This window comes from Neomonachus schauinslandi, chromosome 5, assembly GCF_002201575.2.
Source record: "Neomonachus schauinslandi chromosome 5, ASM220157v2, whole genome shotgun sequence".
Lineage (NCBI taxonomy): Eukaryota > Metazoa > Chordata > Mammalia > Carnivora > Phocidae > Neomonachus > Neomonachus schauinslandi.
In genome coordinates, this window is record NC_058407.1 from 174,618,893 (window position 1) to 174,636,864 (window position 17,972).

General features: G+C 64.5%; 2 protein-coding genes across 2 annotated transcripts in view; one reads left to right on the forward strand and one right to left on the reverse strand.

Moving 5' to 3' along the window:
* TTYH3 (tweety family member 3) overlaps nt 1-3,890 on the forward strand; it is a 29,829-nt gene extending 25,939 nt beyond the window's left edge. The window contains exon 14 of the mRNA XM_021680139.2: nt 909-3,890. Coding sequence (XP_021535814.1) covers nt 909-983 — 75 coding nt within the window. The 3' untranslated portion in view covers nt 984-3,890. The remainder of the gene's footprint in view (nt 1-908) is intronic.
* A 5,424-nt stretch (nt 3,891-9,314) lies between these two features.
* Nucleotides 9,315-17,972, reverse strand: part of LFNG (LFNG O-fucosylpeptide 3-beta-N-acetylglucosaminyltransferase) — a 13,832-nt gene continuing 5,174 nt past the window's right edge. Inside the window, exons 2-8 of the mRNA XM_044915292.1 lie at nt 13,715-13,845; nt 13,080-13,179; nt 12,815-12,968; nt 12,630-12,715; nt 12,037-12,202; nt 11,487-11,572; nt 9,315-11,247 (exon numbers count right to left, since the gene is read on the reverse strand). Coding sequence (XP_044771227.1) covers nt 11,181-11,247; nt 11,487-11,572; nt 12,037-12,202; nt 12,630-12,715; nt 12,815-12,968; nt 13,080-13,179; nt 13,715-13,845 — 790 coding nt within the window. The 3' untranslated portion in view covers nt 9,315-11,180. The remainder of the gene's footprint in view (nt 11,248-11,486; nt 11,573-12,036; nt 12,203-12,629; nt 12,716-12,814; nt 12,969-13,079; nt 13,180-13,714; nt 13,846-17,972) is intronic.

Sequence of the window (17,972 nt, forward strand, 5' to 3'; positions counted from 1 at the left end):
CCGCACCCTAGGAGTTCCAGGAGGGCTGTCAGGGCCTGGGAACAGTGTCCATCCCCATCTGGGGACGGTGGTGTGGGGACTCGGGTGTGGGGTCAGCCTGCCACGCTCCCCATCTCTGGCGACGCTTGGCACACGCCTTGGCCTTTGTCCACAGCCCCTCGTGGCACACGCCTCCTCCATGCGTGTGCCTCGCGAGGATACCCGCACACACGTGTGCACCAAGTGCCTCGTGCTTCAGGTGGGATGAGGGTAGAGAGGATGTGCCGTCCGTGCCCTTCTCCCCAGCTGCCTCCATCCCTGCGTCCCGGAGCCTGGAGGAGCCCACACTTTGTTCCCGACTGAGCAGGCGGCAGCATCCCCCAGCCTGAGGGGCCTGTGCAACTTTTGGGGCCCCCTGTCCCCGGGGTCTGGGGCAGAATGGCCATGGGGCCTCCTCGTTCCTGGGGCCTGTGGGCCGTCAAGGACCCCCTGACCCTTTCTCGAACCCAGCCTGACTCCGCCTTTGCACGATGCTCTCCTCCTGGCTCCTCGATCAGGATCCCGCGGCGGGAGGAAGCCTCCCCACGTCCCCCGAACCCAGCCCTTGAGGGCTGCCTGCGTGTGGCCTGTAGGTCCTGGGCACGTGGGGTGCAGCTGGGGAGCCTCCAAATGCTGGCCCTTTGTAGGGCAGAGCTCTGCCTGGCCGGGTGCCCAAGTGCCTGAGTGCGCTCCCGTCCCCGGAAGAGGCGGCTGGTCCCCATCCTGAGCCTGGGGCGCGGGGGCCGGCCCTCTGCTCACAGAGCCCCTCCGCCAGGGCCCCGCCAACCGCACCACCCCGCCCCGTCCTGCCCGCAGGGGTGCTTCCGGCTCACTCGCCAGGGCCCGCGTGGCCGCGCCCCGCTGACCCCCTCCCCCCTGTCTCCCTCCAGTACACCTCCAGCATGAGAGCCAAATACCTCGCCACCAGCCAGCCTCGCCCCGACTCCAGCGGCAGCGGCCACTAGACAGCCCCGGCCGGCCACCCGCCCACGTGCCAATCGCCCTGCCCCTCCCCGTGCAGGCGCTGCCGCTCCCACCCGTCACCGCCCGCCGGACCCTCCGCACGCCCGCCAGGCCCGCTGCAGCCACCCTCGCCCCTGCCCTCCCCTTCCCGCAGGGGCTCTCCGTGGGTCACGCACCTGGACGCGGGAGCGGTGCCACCGACAGGGGGCCCCCCAGCCCCCCCACGCCCCTCTGCCTCTGAGGAGGGGGGTCTGCAGAGCCCCGCTCTGGGCCGGAGCCGGGCTCGGTACTGTGTCCCTGACGCTTACTCCGCAGCAGGCCGACCCGTGGACCCGTCTTCTCTGCTCGCGCCCAGCCTGCTCTCTCCCCCCGCAGCTCCCATGGCTCGCCCGCACCCTCCAGGCTTCGGAGCGTCACTTTTTGCGTTCACAGGCTGGGCGGCGCCCACCCTGGGCCGGGCAGCTGCAGGGGCCTCGGGTCGTGTGCGCTCACCGCTAGGCTCCTGCGCAGAAAGTTCCCGGGGAGCTCCTCTCAGTCCACCTGACCACAGGCCCCTCCTGCTGGTTGCCAGAAGCCTCCGCCCAGCATCGCTCTCTCCCCCAGCGCCCACCCTGCCCGTGGAGCCCAGCCCTGCACGGCGGCAGGGGGACGGCAGGTGCTGCGCCGAGCCCAGGCTGCTCACCCAGTGCTGGCCGCCTTCTTGGTGCCAAACCCCCTCCCCCGCCCCAAGACTCGGCAGCTCGTCTGGTTCATTTTTGCACTAACCACATTTGTCATCCTAGGGCAGGCGGGGCTGCCGGCTGAGCAGCACACTCCCCTTCTCGGTTCCCTCTCTGTCCAGGACAGGCACACGTCCCGAGCCCGGCCAGGGGCTGGACCTGAGCTGGCGGTGAACGTGCCCTCGGCCCCTGCCGCCCCCTCTTGGGACTAACCACTAACCTCACCCGGCCTCCGCGGGCACCCCTGGCCGACCCAGAGCCAGCAAGTCTCACCCCGAGTCCAGGCCAGAGATGAGGCCTAGGCCGGCCGGCTGGGAATCGGGCCGGAGTAGCCGTTTCTTCTTGGGGTGCTGCTGGGGAAGGACTGTAGACCGACAGGCAGCCTGAGAGCCTGCAGACCCGTCCCTGGGCAGGTGCTGCCCCAGACGACTATGTCCTCGGGAACAAATGTCCCTTGGGCTGTAGGACTGAGGTCCGTGCGGCCTCAGTCTCCCTACCTGTGAAGTGGGAACAAGGCTTCCCTAAGGTGCTTTGGCTTTAGTGTACAATGTTTGCTGTGTTTCCTGCCGTGGAGGGTGCGGCACCCCCAGATCAGGATGGGAAGGAAGCCCCCTGCCAGTCTCAGCCCTGGCCTGGCCACCCTGCAACAGAGGCGCTGGCCTGTGGGTCAGGCCAGGGGCTGCAGAGCACCAGGCAGCAGCCGTGTGGGAGGGCCCCGGGCCGGGGTCCCACAGCGGGAGGTGCCCGCCATGTTCGGCATGTGGGCTCTTCCTTCCAGAGCGGGGACAGTGCCCTTCCCTGGGACAGGCCCGGGGAGATGCCGCCTGCCCTTCCTCCATAATCTTTTCTCTGTGCTGGTGTCTGGGACCAAACGGGCAGGTGGGCTGGGGGCCAGGCCACATCTGCCCGGCTTCTGGGGTTGCCCCTGCCCTGGGAAAGGAGGGGAGTGAGCAGGCAAACACCGGGGTGCCCCAGGTAGGCCTGGGGCCCTGAGCCTGGCCAAACCTCACTGCAGGGCCCCGTGTGCTCTAGGCCCCGCCTGGCCGTCGTTCTGGGCCCCCACAGCAGACCTGCCCAGTTTTTCCTCTGGGCCCCTCCAGTGGCGAGAGCGGTCCTGGCCCAGTGTCAGGAGGGAGGCCCCAGCCATCCTGCCCTGGTGCGCGCCGTGCGCTCGGGCCACTGCTCAGAAGCACAAGCAGCCGCCCGCGGCCCTGGGAGGCCGCCCGCAATGTGAATGTACATAGCATGAGAGGCCGGCGCCGCCGGACGCGCTGTGGACCTCGGCTGTCTTGCGAGTTCCCACCGTGTGGCGTGTGCCCCGTCTGTGACTTCATCGAGCTCCTTCTACTCACCGAGGTTGAATAAAGGAAAAGGAGAATCATCCAAAGGGGTTCAAACCCCAGCCTCAGTCTGTGGAGGCGAGCAGGTCCTGCCATTGGTTTTCTTTCTGTTCTAAGTTTTCAGGGTCCCCTTCCTAACCAACCCCCATCCCAGTGACCTCTCCACATCCCTTCCCGGCCTTGCTCCCCACAGGCTCTGCAGCATCTGGGGGGGGGTGCGGCCCTCGACAAAGTGGGTGGCCGGTGGGAGGGAGGAGCCTTGAAGCCCCACAGGGTCCAGCTGGCTCCCGGGCCCTGCCAGGCTGGGCCAGCAGGAGGTGGGGTCCAGCTGGGACATCTGGCCCATGGGGCTCCCCTGCCATGCCCACCCACCCCATCTCACTATGCAATTCCAGCCCAAGCACCATTCCCTACCTACCCGGGACCCCTGCCCAGCCCCAGGGGGGTGGGTAGCCTCCCTGGGCTCCAGCCGGGGGGCGGGCAGGGGCCGGGGCCTTCTATGTGGGACTTTTTGTTTAACCATAATGGTTGTGCGCTGTACCACTTTGTTATATATAACATATCGCTCAATATAATTTTGTTAAGACTCTGACCCTCCCAGTTCCCCTCCTGACCCTCGCCCCCTCCCCCCGCAGTGTGATTTAGGGCCCTGAGCGGGAAGGGGCTCAAACCACTTAGCATCTTCCTCCGACACTTTCCTCCAACCTCCGTAGGGCCATGGCTGTCTGTGCTGTCGCTGTGGTTTTTTATTTTTGTTTTTTAACTGGGTTTGGGGTTTGATTTTTCTTTGGGGGCTTTATTTTTCTTGGCAGATAACTAAAAATCTCGTCAATGTAATTTCTGTGGTTTCTACTCAGCTTGGGTTTCATGTTTTAAAATAAACAAATTTTAAAAAACAGGGCTCTTTCTCTGAGTTGATTTGGCTCCTACCCAGTGTGTGGGCAGTGTGGTCGCGTGCTGGGGAGCCAAGAGGGGGGGTGGGGGACGGCCCAGTTCGCAGCAGGAGGAGGTGGGGGTAGGAGCGGGGAGCCGACCCAGGAGTGGGGGAGTGGGTTGCCAGATGGGCCGGAGCGGTTGTCTTGACATCCTAAAAGCCTCACTTTGCTGGCTGGACATGCCCTGGGGCGGCCCGGGGTGCCTGCGCGGCCACCTGGGGAGGGGCACTTCCTGAGCCCCACTGTGGGGGCATCTCCAGTCCCTGGCCTCCCAGGAGCTGTTCCCCCACCCCAGGCGGGATGGTGGGAAAAGGGGGAAAGGAGCCCCGGTGTGCGCTCGGAGGCCAGCACGGACCCACCTGCCTCCAATCACGCACCCAATTGCCCACCCAAAGCGAACACACAGGTGTCTCCTCGCCCAGCAACAGCCCAGCCAATGAGAAGCCGCCACTCAGGTCTCCTCCAATGGGCTCCTGTCCAGAGCAGCCCCGCCTCCCCTTCCCGCTACAGAAGCAGGCTCCGCCCCTTTATTCTCGCGGCGTTTGTGCTTCGAGTGCGGGCGAGGCTCTGAATTGCTGCGCCCCATCCCAGGGAAGCTCGTTTCGCCCCCGAGATGACTGGCTGCTCTGTTTTGAAGGTTAACAGTCATTCTTGTTCTCATCTGAGAAATGGACTCCGGAAGGTGCCACGTACTGCAGCTCTGGAAGGTTGCTGGTGAGCTCACTTTCCGTGCAGGGGGCTCAGAGCCCCTTGGAACTGGGGGGACGCGCCCTTTGACCAGGAAAGCCTTGGTCTCCCCGTGCCTGGGGCGCAGGTGGGCGAGGCACCTGCAAGGCCCTGTGGAAGACCCCAGGCTCTCCGGTGGCATTGCTGTGAGTGTGGGGGTGGGCAGGGGCACGCTGGGGTCCCCCAGTCTCCGATTTGACCCGCTAGGGGGGAGGGGAAGGGGGTCCAGAACTGGTCAGCTCTGAAGAGGAGTGGACACATTGGAAGCTTCTGAGGTGCCGTGTGGTAAGGAGAGTGAACTGGAGACCTGGGACCAAGGAACACAGAAGGCAGGAGAGTCCAGGCACTTCCCGCCCCTCTTGGACCTCAGTCTCCCTGTATGTCAGGGAGGGCACAGTGACATCCTGGTTCTCGAAGCAGCCACATTCCGTGGTTCACAGCCCCTTCATCTCGTAAGCCGGCAGTGGAGCACCTTTGGGTACCTCGGTCTGACCCTGACCCTCCTGCCTCCCTCTCCCAAGGACCTCTGTGATTGCATTGGACCCACCTGTATAGTTCAGGATAATAATCTCCCCATCTCGAGGTTCTTAATCTGCTCACATCTACGAAGTTCCCTTTGCCATGAAGGTAACATATTCATCGGTTAGGGAGATGAAGATGTGGACATCTTTGGGGGCTACTCTTCTGCCCCACAGGGGAAGCTGGTCTTGAGGATATCTGGGCAGAGAGAACAGCCGGTGCAAAGGTCCTGAGGTGTGTTCACGCAAGGAAGCGAGGGTCACTGGAATGGAGAGCAGAGGAAGGGTGGTCCGAGAGGAAGCAGAGGTGTGAGGATCTCAAAGGGCCTGGGGGTCTCATAAGGCCCTGGAGACTGGCTCTGCGGAGGGGAAGCCATGGAGCATCTGAGCGGACCAACACCACCTCACGTTCATTTTAACAGTATGGGCCGAGCTGGCGAGTTGGGAAGGGAGCCAGGGCAGAAGCAGGAGAGCAGAGAGGACGCTTTGGCCACGGTGCAGGCCAGAGCTGAGGGCAGCCCGGGCGGGGTGCAGGCCAGCCAAGCAGTGGTGAGAAAGCCCTGGGTTCTGGAAGGAACGCCAGCAGCACTTTCTGGCACACCGTGGGCGTGGGTGTGAGGCTTGGGTGGAGCTGTGGCAGGTGGGGGTCTGTGGTGTCACAAACAGAGGTGGGCAGCTGGGGAGGAAGCAGGTTTGCGAGCAAGGGTCAGTGGTCCACTTTTGGACATGTTGAGCCTAAGAAGTCTATCGGGTCCCCCCGGGGAGGTATGGAGAGCGGGGGGAACAGGGAATCGGGGGGGTCAGGGGAGAGCACTGGGCGGCGACGGCCAGCTGGAGTGTTCGTCTTGGGTACAGTGTTGAAAGCCACGAGCCAGGGTGACGTCCCGCAGGGAGTGGGTGCCAAAGAGGAGACAGCAGAGCCCATGTTTGGGGTCGGGAGTAGGGAGGAGCGACCAGCGAGGCAGGAGGAGTCCAGGACAGGGGGCATCCTGAGAGCTGCACGGAGACAGTGTGGAGGAGAGACAAGGGACCGTGTCACGTGCTGCCGATCGCCAGGTTCCACGAGTGCAGGAAGTGACCCGTGTGCTCAGCCACCTGGACACCGCTGGAGTCTTGGACAAGAGCAGCTGTGATGAAGCCTGATGGCTGGCTCGGGAGAGCCTGGGGGAGGCTGCGGGCATAGCTCGTCGGTGGAGTGGCCTTCCTGAGTCACCAAGAAGGGTGGGACCCAAGTCCATAGACAGGAGTGTGGCCCCCCTGCTGGCCTGGTGGTCAGAGCGTTTGGGCAGTGTGTGTGGGGGGGGCTGGGGGGTCTCATGAAGTAGGGAGGCCAGAGGAAGGGGGGGGGCGGGGGGCAAAGAAGGTACAGCCCCCCCCCACCCTGGGGCTGTGGCAGAGCCAGAGAGGAGGGACAGAGCGGGGACAGGAGATCCCCCAAGGGCCCGAGGCTCCATCTGGAACTCAGGGTGAGACTCCCCAGAGGGCAGTGTTTCCGTGCAGCTGACCAGGTGCGGAGGGCGGGCGCAGGAGGTCAGACACCAGAGGCTCGGCTGAGAGAGGACGTGGAAGCAAGAGGCCAAGGGAGGTGAAGGTGAGTTCATGGGCCTGAGTGGACCTGGGACTTCAAGCAGGGGAGGATGAGCCCATGAGGTGTGAGGGGGCTGGGGGTCCAGCAGGGTCAGGAAATGGGAGGGAGGGAGCTGGACAGACAAGAGGTGGAGGCAGAGTGGGGTCGCAGGGCAGGCAAGGTCTGGGGAGTGACGCAGGAATGGACGCAGGAGCAGGGTGGGAGAGAGAGCCTGTGTGAGCCAGGAGCCAACATTTTCCGGAAGGAGGGGCCTGGGATCCCCACAGTGGGCAGCAGGCGTGGCGATCCCACCACCGGGAGGCCAGGAACGAGGAGGGTCTGTCAGTGGTGGAAAGAGCATCTCTCCAGGAGTGAGGCAGGCATGTCCAGCAGGGGGCGCTAGGCGCCCAGAGGACGGGAGACTGCAGGGGGACCCGTCCAGGAGCTCAGGACATTCTGCATTCCCTGCCAGTCCCCCTGACCGCGGCACGGCCGGTCTGGGGCTCACCGTGGCTCTGCTGAGGGGACGACCCAAAGATCCCGCCAGGACGGGCCACGAGGACATGCAGCAACCAGCCCCCCTCAGAGCCAGGGCGTGGGACGGCGGCCGGGGTGGCCAGCTGGAGCTTGCCTCTTGGCCAACCACATACTGGTAAGAACTTTCAGGTTCGTGATGTGACCTTCGAAGGGCAAGGGGCGTGCCCCGGGGTGCTGGGGGTTCCTGGGGAAGGTGGGTTTGGGCAGGGGGAGAAACCACCAGCTCTCACCACCAGCTGGTACCTGAGGACCGAGGTGGATTGCACCCTGAGTCAGGGGGTCCCAGAAGCCTGCCCGGAGCCAGTAGGGGGCACGTGGGGTGGGGGGGGGCAGCACAGCTCTCAGCCCTAACTCAGTATGCTAACATAACCTCGACCACCGCGAGGGGGCTCAGACAGGACCCCCCCCCCGCCCCCCACCCCAGGCCCCCCGGTTCCCCCTAGTGATGGACCAAGTGCTGGGCTCAGAAAGGGCTTGGGAAGCGGGCGTCACCTCCAAGAACGTTCGGCCAGGCCAGGGCTGGGGTGGGCAGCAGCCGGACGGGCCAGTTGGTCTGACAGAAAGATGGGGCTGGCTCTGGTCATCCCCCGACCCCCAGCCCAGGCCTAGAAGGGGCAGGACTGGCTGAAGCCCCCAGCAGGGAAGGGAGCCTTATGGCAACCCAGTCCGCTGCCCGTCCTCCCTCCCAGCCTTCCAGGCATCCTGAGCAGTTCCCCCTCCGCACCCCTGCCGGGCTGTGCCGAGACCCAGATGGCCGCCTCTCCCACCCCACCTCTGGAAAGCCCTCCTTTCCAACACGGCTCAGATGCAGCTCTGGAGTCAGTGGGCTGGGATGGCCCCAGGTGAAGGGAAGTGTGTTTAAACTGAGCAGGGAAGGGCCCCACCCGCACCCCTTGGCCCCTCCCGGACCTGGACCACGGAAGCCGAGGGGGTGGAGGGGCACCCAGCAGCCCCCATGGTTGCAGTGCTATCTTGAAAGCCCACAAATGATGGGCAGTTTGAGGGGGAAGCATGACACCCCTCAGCCCTGCCCTGGGGGAAAGCGAGGTCAACGCTTCTGCTGTGTGACTCATCTTGGTGGGGGGCCCCTTCCTCACACCCCTGAGGGCAACAGATGGGAGAAATCTGCCCCTGCTGGACCTGCTTCCCCTTCTGAGGAGGAACCATCCTCCCTCCCTCCGTCCCTCCCCTCTCCATCCTTCCCCCACCCAGCTTTTCCTTGAGAAGAGGGAAAGCTGGGTTGAGCTTGAGCCCCGCCCCCCCATGCCTCCCAGACCCAGAGCCCTGAGGACTCATTTATCCCTGTTCTCAGATGAAGGCCTCAGCTCCCAGGGCCTCCTCCCCACACTGGACGGTTTGGACCAGCTGTGACGACCAGGTGACCAGGTACGTCCCCAACTCTGGGGCAGGCTTCACCTGTCCCCGCGAGGGCTGCAGGGCCACGCCTGTGTTCCGGGGCCCCCGCCAGCTCTGTGGGGAGGCTCCTGCCAGTGGCTGGGCCCTGGGTCGACACTCGGGCCAGGGAAGGGGGCTCCTCTGACTCCCCCCAGGGTGGGGGGCAGGAAGGAGGCCCTTGGTGTCTGCCCGCAGGTGGTTGCCCCCCAAAACCTGAGCAGCCCCCTTTCCTCAGCATGTCTGCGAGAGTGCCCTCCAGACACGGATCAGGCTGTGATGCTGAGGTCCCCCCTCCCCAGTCACTGCCTACACCCCCGGGACACCTGCCCCTCCAGCCCTTCTGCAAACCCCACTCCACTGACTTAGAGCTACACAAGGCCAAGGTGGGGTCAGGCCCTGGCCAGTTGCCCCCAGGCCCAAGGAGCCTCCAGCAAGCCTTATGAGGAAGTGGGGGGGGCCTCCTGGGCTACACGCTGCACGTGGGGGTGCTGAGTATGTGAGCACGGGGCTACTGGGATGGGACTGGCATCGGCAGGTCAGGGGTGGGGACAGGAGGCGCTTTGCAAACACTTGTCTTTATTCTGACATGTTGAGAAGGTTAACCGTGGAGCAGAGCGGCCAACATGGAGGTCCCAGGGGACTTGGAGCCCAGGGGGGGTGCTGCGGGGGCTCTGTGTGAGGAAGAGGGAATGCCGGCTGCCCCCCCACCCTGCCAAGGCTGCATGTGAGGAAGAGCGAGCAGCAGTGAGTGGGCAGAAAACAAGGTCGGTGTGAATCCTCGTCCAGCCTCCATCCAGCTGGCCTGGGGGCCCAGCTCCGGGACCAGTCCAGGCATGGAGCCCCTTCACAGAGGCGAGGTCGAGTGTAGGGTCCCCAGCACAAGGGGAGGCCAGGATCCAATACCACCAGGCCTCTGAGTTTGAGCTCTTTACCACCCCCACCAGCTCAGTTGCCTGACTTTGGCTGTCACTGGCTCTGAGCCTTAGTTTTGCCATCTGCAAAATGGGACAAGAATATGGCCTCTTGTGAGTTTGTGATGGGGATGAAGCCAGATAAGGAGGTCCCAGGCTGGGCCCCCATGAGCCCCCTCCCTCCTCCGGGGAAGGCTAGGCCCACACAGGCTGGAGCTACAGAGCCTATGGGCTGCTCCTCTGGGTGAAACCTCCCAATCCAGCCCCCCCCCCCCCCCCCCGGACCACTTCCACGGTGCCCTGGGCTGGCTGCGCCTATCAGGCACCTGCAAGTGGCTCTTGGGAGTCCCTTCTATCCATCTCCCCCACAGGAGCGCGAACAAGCCCCCAGGCCCCCTGGAGCCCCTCCGACAGACCTGTGACAGACCTGTGTCTCTGGCCCAACTTCCAGCAAGACCAGGACCCCCCGGGTTGCCCCAAAGAGCACCTTTATTCACAGCAAAGGACGTCACCATAGCAACCACACTTCAATTCCCTGAGAACTTTTCCATTATCGTTCACTTTCCTAGCTATGTCTTTGCAGAAAGAAAAACAGAAGACAGAACACACCCCACGGGCCTGCGGGAGATGGGCACCGTGCAGGACGGGGCGCGGGCAGTCCGGAGGCCGGGACATATAAATACACGGAGTGGCGGACATTTCCCTCCGTTTAAACAACAAAGATTATCTCAAGTTCGGCTTCTGCTTTTTCTGATCCACAGAAAAGATAAACCCACCCCCCCCCAAAAAAACCACCCTACCTTTTACCCACCCCCTTACGAAAAACAAGCACAGTAAAAAAAATACTGTCACAAATATTTACAGGCACACCCACTATGGGCGACGTTCTCTCGATTTCGGAGAGGAGATAAAATGCTCAGCTCTGTCTCCCCATCACGGGGAGACAAAGAGATGGCGGTGAGGAAGGGTTGGGAGGGGAGCCCGTTTCCCTAGCTGCACGGCCACTAGGGGCTTCCGGGGGGGGGGGGGGGGGCCCGGGGGGGGGGCTGGCTGCTAGTCCTCTAAGTCCAGAGCTCAGCGGGAGAAGGGGGCTCGGGTTTCCTCCCAAACCCAGCTTCCTTGCACTGAGCCTGGCTTGGCTGTGCTGGGGGCGCTGGGGGCTCTGAGGCCCCCCCAGCACAGGGCCTGCACCTGACAGGGAGGGAAAGGCACCTGCGTATCCCTGCAGAGCAGCCCCTGATCCCCACGCTGCCGAAAGACCCCGCAGTAATAAGAAAACTGCCCTCAGAGTGACCTCTGATGCACATCCTCTGGGACGGGGCTCTGGAGCCCGCGGCCCCACGGGGCGGACAAGTGGCCCTTGTGCTTGCTTCTCGGCAGAACAGAACCGCCCAGCAGCCTGCTCCATGGACGGGCACACGGTGCGCACACACACACACGTAGGCACAGCCCTGGGGGAGCCTCGAATGCCAAGGCCAGGGCGGCACAACACAGATCCCCGGGCCCTTTGGATACCAGGGGCGCCCGAGGACGGGGTCTCAACCACGGCTGCTAGAAGACGGCGCTGTGGGGACACCACGGTGTGTCCGGGTACAGGTGGCAGTGGATGGAGCGGAACCTGTGGGGACAGAGTAGGGGCAGGTCTGTTGGGGGGGAGAGGGTGCTGAGCACCCATCTTCAGACCCACAGCAGCAGAGGGGCCCTGGTCCACCCTGAGCAGGGCTCCTGGGGGTCTGTAGTCCTGCTGCTTCAGTGTACCAGCCCCAGCAGACCCCCCCCAGGGCACCCCTCCAGCCCCAGCAGACCCCCAAGGAATCCAGCGTAAGACCCAGCCTCTATCCGGACCTGCTTCCTCACCTGGACGGGTCAGCCTCCACCGAGAAGGGCCCCTTCATGTGGATGGCATTCCGCTTACTCTCAAACATGCCGTAGCTGAGGGTCACCTGTGGGAGGAAGGGAGGGCCTAGGTGAGACCAGGAGAGGCCCCCACGTCCACGGCTCTGTCCGCGGCTGCCCGTATGGTTCTGCGAGAGGGAACAGCCTTGCCTTCTGCCCTCCCTCGGCCCAAGAAGGCAGGCCTGTGAGTCCCACTGTACCACACCCCACTTGCTCTGCACAACCCAGGAATGAAGGCTAGGGTGGAGGCCTCAGTGAAGGCTGGTGGAGTGCCCGGCCAGGGCCAAGAAAACCCCCATACAGCACAGAGCAGGTGTCCCAGGATTTGAGCAGGGTCCCGCTGGTGGGGGAGTGGGGTTGGGTGTCCGAGGGGCAGCCAACAGTGTGGCCCTTCCTCTGTTCCCTGTTTAAAACAGTGACTCCACCCTCCCTCCTCCCCCCCCCCCCCCCCCCCCCCTACCACTTCGTTTGGTTGGATTTTCCCCTTCCCTCCCGGGCCTGGGAGGCGCACCTGCTCATGGAGCTCTGAGGCAGGCACCTGCTGCAGGTTCTCCAGGTGGGAGTGGAAGAGCCTGCTGCGGATGAGGGGCACGCCCAGCAGGGCCTCCACGATGTAGCCGATGGTGCAGTCATCCGGCAGGCGGATCCGCTCGGCTGTGCTCATGAAGTGGCCCCTGCTGCAGGAGGACAGGGCCCGACCCATGAGCAAAGGCAGGAGCTGGACACCTACTGGGAGCTCAGTCGGACCCAGCCAGCCAGAACCCAGCCGGGGATGAAGAAGCCAGACCTGGGAGGAGAGGAGGGGAACATGCCCCCTGCAGAGCAGGATGTGGACCAGGACACTGACCAGCTGACCCGTCAGCAGCTCCGTCCCTCCCAGAGGCCCCGCACAGCACCCTCCTCTGAACCGGCTGGATAATTCTGAGTCGGGGTTACCGGGCGAGCAGAGAAAGGAGTCCTGCCCGATGGTAGTGACCAGTGGGGTGTGGGTGTGGGGGGGGGGTTGTGACTCAGCCCACCCTTGCATGTGAGGCTGGGGACACCTGTCGCTGGGAAGGCCTTGGGACCCAGGGCAGGCTCACCCCGGGGCCCAAGGGCACTCACCTGGCCCACGGGCTCATCTTCAGGGCGAGCCCACGGCTGATGCAGAAGCCTGCCCCACCAGTGGCAAACCAGAAGTGGACAGGGCGCTGCGGGAGGGGAGCGTGGTGAGACCCTCGCCCCAGGCTCCAGGGACCCCGTAGGCGTCCTGGCCACCCGGCTCGGGCCCACGAGGGCGGCGCACTCACCATCTTGTTCTCGCTGACCCTCTCTGTGGCCTGGATGGGCCTATCCAGGCTGGGCTTGCCGATGTACACGTCCTGTGTGTGCGGGTAGCCGGCCAGCAGCCGCAGCAAAGCCCTGACGTTGACGTAGTTATCGTCGTCCACGTGGCAGAACCACCTGCGGAGAAGCCACCGGGAGAGGGAGAGGGAGAGAGAGAGCACGTCAAGGGTGGCGGGCCGCCAGGGCAGGGACCTGCAGGGGACGGGGCGCGCTCCTTGGGACACTCACTTCCTCCCCGATTCGATGAAGTGGTCGTACTCCACCGCCATCTTGCAGGACAGCGCCTGGCGGCTGTGGGCAGCCGAGCAGTTGGTGTTGACCACGTTGCCTGGGAGCGGGGGAGGGGCTGTAAGCGGGTCCGAGCTGGCTGAGAGGTCAGCGGTCGACACCCGCCGACCCCCCCACCCGTGAGAGCAGAGCGGGACGGAGCGGGTGACCGTCCCAGGGCGCCCTGGATTCAAGCTGTGCCCTGCGGCGGCCTCCTCCCACTGCCCCCTCCCCAGCACAGGGCTCCCGCCCAGTGATCACACTCCCCCCACCCCCAGCCCAACCCCCTCCGGGGCAACCCCGGCCCGCCCCTGCCCATTCAGGCGGCTTTTTCCCAGCACCGGCCACCTGTTGCCGCCACATCAGCTCAAAGGGCCCCGGGAGCTGAAAGGACCTCATTTGCATGAGAATTGGGTGCCCCCCCCCCAGTGATGGGGTGGGGCATTTGGCAAAACCAGTTGAGTAAACTGCCCTCTCTGGCCCGTGGCCTCCGTGACCTCTCCGGAGGGGAGGGGGGAGCGGAGGAGGGAGGGGACAGTTCCTCCCGGGAGTGGAGCCCCCCCCTCCGCCCCGGCCTCCCCAAGTCCAGGGCTCACCCGTGCGCCTGGCCAGGGCTTCATCGTCCCCGTCGGTGAAAATGAACGTCTGGAAGGAGAAACGTGGCCTTGAACAGGCGGCTCTGGGTCCCCCAGCCCCGGGCCACTGAGGGGGTGCAGGCCCGGGCACCCTGAGGCTTCAGCAGCTACAGCTCAGTCACACCCACTCTCCACCCTCCCGTGGGCCTCAGTTTCCCCACGTGCACCCATTAGGTAGTCTCAAGTGTCCAGCCTAAGCAGAAGCAGGGCCGGGACTCCTGCAGACCCCACCCTCCCATGTCGACAGCTGGGCCCAAGGTCGCCCGGCAGCTGTGCCGGCACAAGCCAGGTGGGGCGCCCCGCCCACCCGCCAGGTGACCGGCTCCTCGCCCGCCCCGCACACCTGGCAGGGCACACACCCTTATTGACACAGCACCCAGCCTGCGGGAGGGGGCAGAGGGCCGTGGGGCGGGGGGGGGGGGGGGGGGAGACAGGCAGAGGAGGTCGGCTTTGGGAAGCCAAGTCTCAGTCAGTCAGGGACAAAGGCCTCTGCTGGGCGGCTGCCAAGCCCTGGCGGACAAAGGGCCCGGAGGGAGGATGAATCACCAGGCATTGTCCGCCAGCTTTGTCCTGGGCCACACGGCGAGGGGCGCCGGGCTGGCCTTAACTCGGCCGCGTTAAGCGGGAGTGGCCGCGCTGCCCATTACCATACAGCTGGCCTGGTTAACTGGGCTGGGCTGGGCTGGGCGAGAGGTCCGCCGGGCAGGGGTGCGGCCACAGCACTGCAGTCCTGGGGCTGGGCCTTCAAGGCCGCCCCCCCCCACTCCCCAGCCGGTGTGACTAGCCGGCCAGGTCACTTTCCCTGAGACTAAGAAGGCACCACAGTGCTCTGGAAACTCCAGCGATCAGGAGGGTTGAGGCGGGAAACGGTGGGTGCGCCAGCCTGCAGATCAGCACCCCCCCCACCCCCCTGCTCAGGCAAGGAAATCCAGGCTGGCAGACAGGCTTTGCCCAAGGCCACATCAAGGCTCTACCTGGGCCAACACAGCGCCACCCCTGCCAGGATCGCTCCGAGGAAGGGGTGGGGGGGCACCGGGGCGGAGCCAGGAGCTGCCAGCACCCGCCTGGGCCCGTCAGCACACGGGGAGGAATGCTCCTTCCTCTGCCTGGCCCGCCCAGCACGTGCAGCCCAGCGCACCCAGGCCTGGCTAAATGCAAAGCCTGGGGTCTGGTGGGGGCGGGTGCTCTGAGCACAGGCAGCAGGAGACCCCCCCACCTCCATGCCCACCAGACCTCAGTTTCCTCGTATGGGTCCAAGGGAGGATCCAGCATGTGCAGGCCCAGAGCACAGTACACATCCAGCAACCTGGGAGACCCAGCTGGGGTCCCCACCCTCCTTTCGGCGGCCCCGGCTGCTTGCCCAGCCTGACCCCAGACCGGAGCCCAGACTCAGGCGAAGCCACAAGGTGCCGATCACACCTTGTTGTGAGCTGGGGAAGGGGCAGGCCCGGTGGACACCCTCTCCATACTCGCAGCCCCTCCTTCCAGAGCCCTGCAGGCACCCCAAGGCAGCCCGCACGCACAGACTCGCACCCAGCCCCCCCGCCCACTCCCCAGCATCGCAGCCCAGGAATGCTGTGGGAGGCTGAGGCGGCCAGTGCAGACGCGCTGCTGCCGACTCCGGATTAGAAGGAAAATGCTTTCTTAATGAGATCAAGCGGGGCCTGTTCTCCCGCGCTCTGGTGGTGCCCTAAAAACCCAGCCCAAGGCTACGGAGATTAAAGTCACCTTTGTTCAGCTGAGGGGAGAGCAAGGCGGGCGGCCTGGAGAGGAGTAAAGGGAGGGTGGGGCTGTGGGGGTGTGAGGGTGCCAGGCCTCCCGTCTCCCTAGTCTCCCTACATCAGAGCGACCGGCAGAGGAGGGGACAGGCTGCCTGGCGGTTCAGAGCCTCAGGATCCCCTTCTGTCAAATGGGCACAACAAGAGCTCACCTGTGCCCAGAGCAAAGCACGGACACGGACTCCCTTCTCTGGTCTCCCTAACGGCCCTGAGAGGTGGGCACCATTACTACCTGAGCGGACACTGGGGACGCTGAGGACCAGAGAGGGGCAGCCTCCAGCCTGTGGTCATACGCTGGGGCAGACGTGGTGCCAGCCTAGCCCCAAGTGCCTTCCGGGACTGAGCCCACCCCACACCACCGCCTGGCCGGCCAGGCCTCCTCCCCACTTCCCCGACGATGGGGCTGGAGGAGGAAGAGCAGGGCAGCGAGGGCGGCAGGGCTGGCCCAGAGCGGGCGGGGGGACACCCACAGGAAGCGACATTGTTCCTGGAGCTGCGATTCAAAGAAACACAGGATGCCAAGCTCTCCCCCAGCAATTGTGGCCGCTGTGGTGGCAGCCGCTGCAGCCTGGCCCACTCCTGGGAGGGGTGGGGGAGGGATGTGGGGGCCAAAGGTCCAGCCCCTCATCCTGGACTTTGAGGACTGTCTCAGTGTGGCCCCTGCTGACCAACCCCCACCCATCATCACTCCAGTTGCTGGAAGTTTCTTACACGTGCTCCATGCTGGTCCTGTCTAGCTCAAATGGCACCTCCTCCAGGAAGTCCTCCAACCCTCCACGTGGGTCAGATGCCCACTCTCAGCTTGCACAGCCTCTCTGGGTTTCCCCCCACCAAAGCCCTGACTTCTCTGCGTCCCCCCCATCAGACTGGGCCTGATTCACCATGCGCAGGACTGGAAGAGGAGGGCCCTGGGTCATGACAGTTTCAAGGACCCCCTCCCCCCACAACGCGATGTGCAGCCTCGGCTTGCTGTGACACATGAGCCGATGCTGGGGGCAGACGCAGCCTCTCCTGGGTGGATTCAGCCGGCAAGAAGGAAACCTGAGTGGCCCTTCAACGGGGACCTCAAGGCCCGGGGGAGTGACGGCCCCCACCCCGACCCTGGGTAACTGTTGGGCTCATTCCCTCTGCCTCCAGGTTTTGCCAGTCCCCTTCCAGAGATGAGGCGACAGAGGGTCAGAGAGACCTCAGGTCTTGCCCAAGATTACCCACCTGGGCTTGGGACTGGTACCCAAGACCCTTCGACCACATCCCCTCTGCTGGAGAAAGCCCCCCAAGTCCAAGACGAGAGGTGCTCCCTTGGAGCTGGTGGTGGCCCAGCAGGAGCCGAATGCTGCCAAAGGTCACCCAGCAGGGAGGCAGGGTCCTGGGGGGTAGGGTGCCTGGCTCAGGGATGGTGCCCCACAAGGGCTGTCAGTCAGGGATGGGGGGGGGGCCCGGCGGCCCTCTCATCACCAAGCAACCTGAGTGGCCAGCACGCAGTGGCGGTTCCCATGGAGCGCATAGCTGCGCACAAGGGGCCGGACGCCTTTCTCCGTTGGAGAAAGGGGCTTTGTTACCTTGCCCAAGCGGCCGGCGTGAGAGCCGCCGGGCGCTGGGAATCCTAACGGCCCGGCGGCCAAACAAAACCCACGGCCCCCGCCGCCCCCTCCCGCCAGCCCGCTGAGCCCCTGGGAAAGGGGTTGCTGCTTTCCCAGGAGGCTGCCACGGGGCTCCCAGGGCCCCCTCCCCACACTGGAACCAGAAAGAACCCTTTCCCACCCCCAGCCCCCGGACCCCATCATGACCTCACCAGAACCCTGTCCCCAAACAGGGCTCCGCCACGCCAGAAGATCCCAGGCCTTGAGGTTTAAACAGGGAGGAAGGGGTGTGAGGTCCTCTCTGAGCCCTCACCCTGGTCAAGAGTCCCTCAGCTTCACCCCAGATGCCCACTTAGTCCCTTGAATCTCCCAGCCCACGGCTGTTCCCTCACTACCCCTCCCCTGGCAGGGCCCACACTGCCCCATCCCGCCCCAACCCAACCGTTCTGCTGCAGCCTCGGGGGAGATTTTCAAAGTGGGGTGTGTCTTTATTATGTGTAGGAAGTCAATGCTCAACTAGGGTGCAGTAAGCACAAAGTTCAAGGCTCCAAAGACTCCTGTGCTCTGGGGACAGGATCTCTGCACAGACCCCCAAACCCCAGTGCTCTCTTTGGAAAGGGATTCTCCAGGGCTCACCAACACACACCCCAACTCCAAATTATCTCTAACAATGACTTGCCCCCCATCCCATAGAAAAGACTCATGAGAGAAGGGACCAGTCCTATACCCGGGGTTCTAAGCCCCCACTCCACCACTCAGGAAAAAGTCTTCCTCCTCAGGGCAGGGTCTGAGCCCAGGTGGATGCCTCACGAAGAATCTGCCTTCTGGAGGTTTGGGGACAATAGCACCTTATTAATGCAC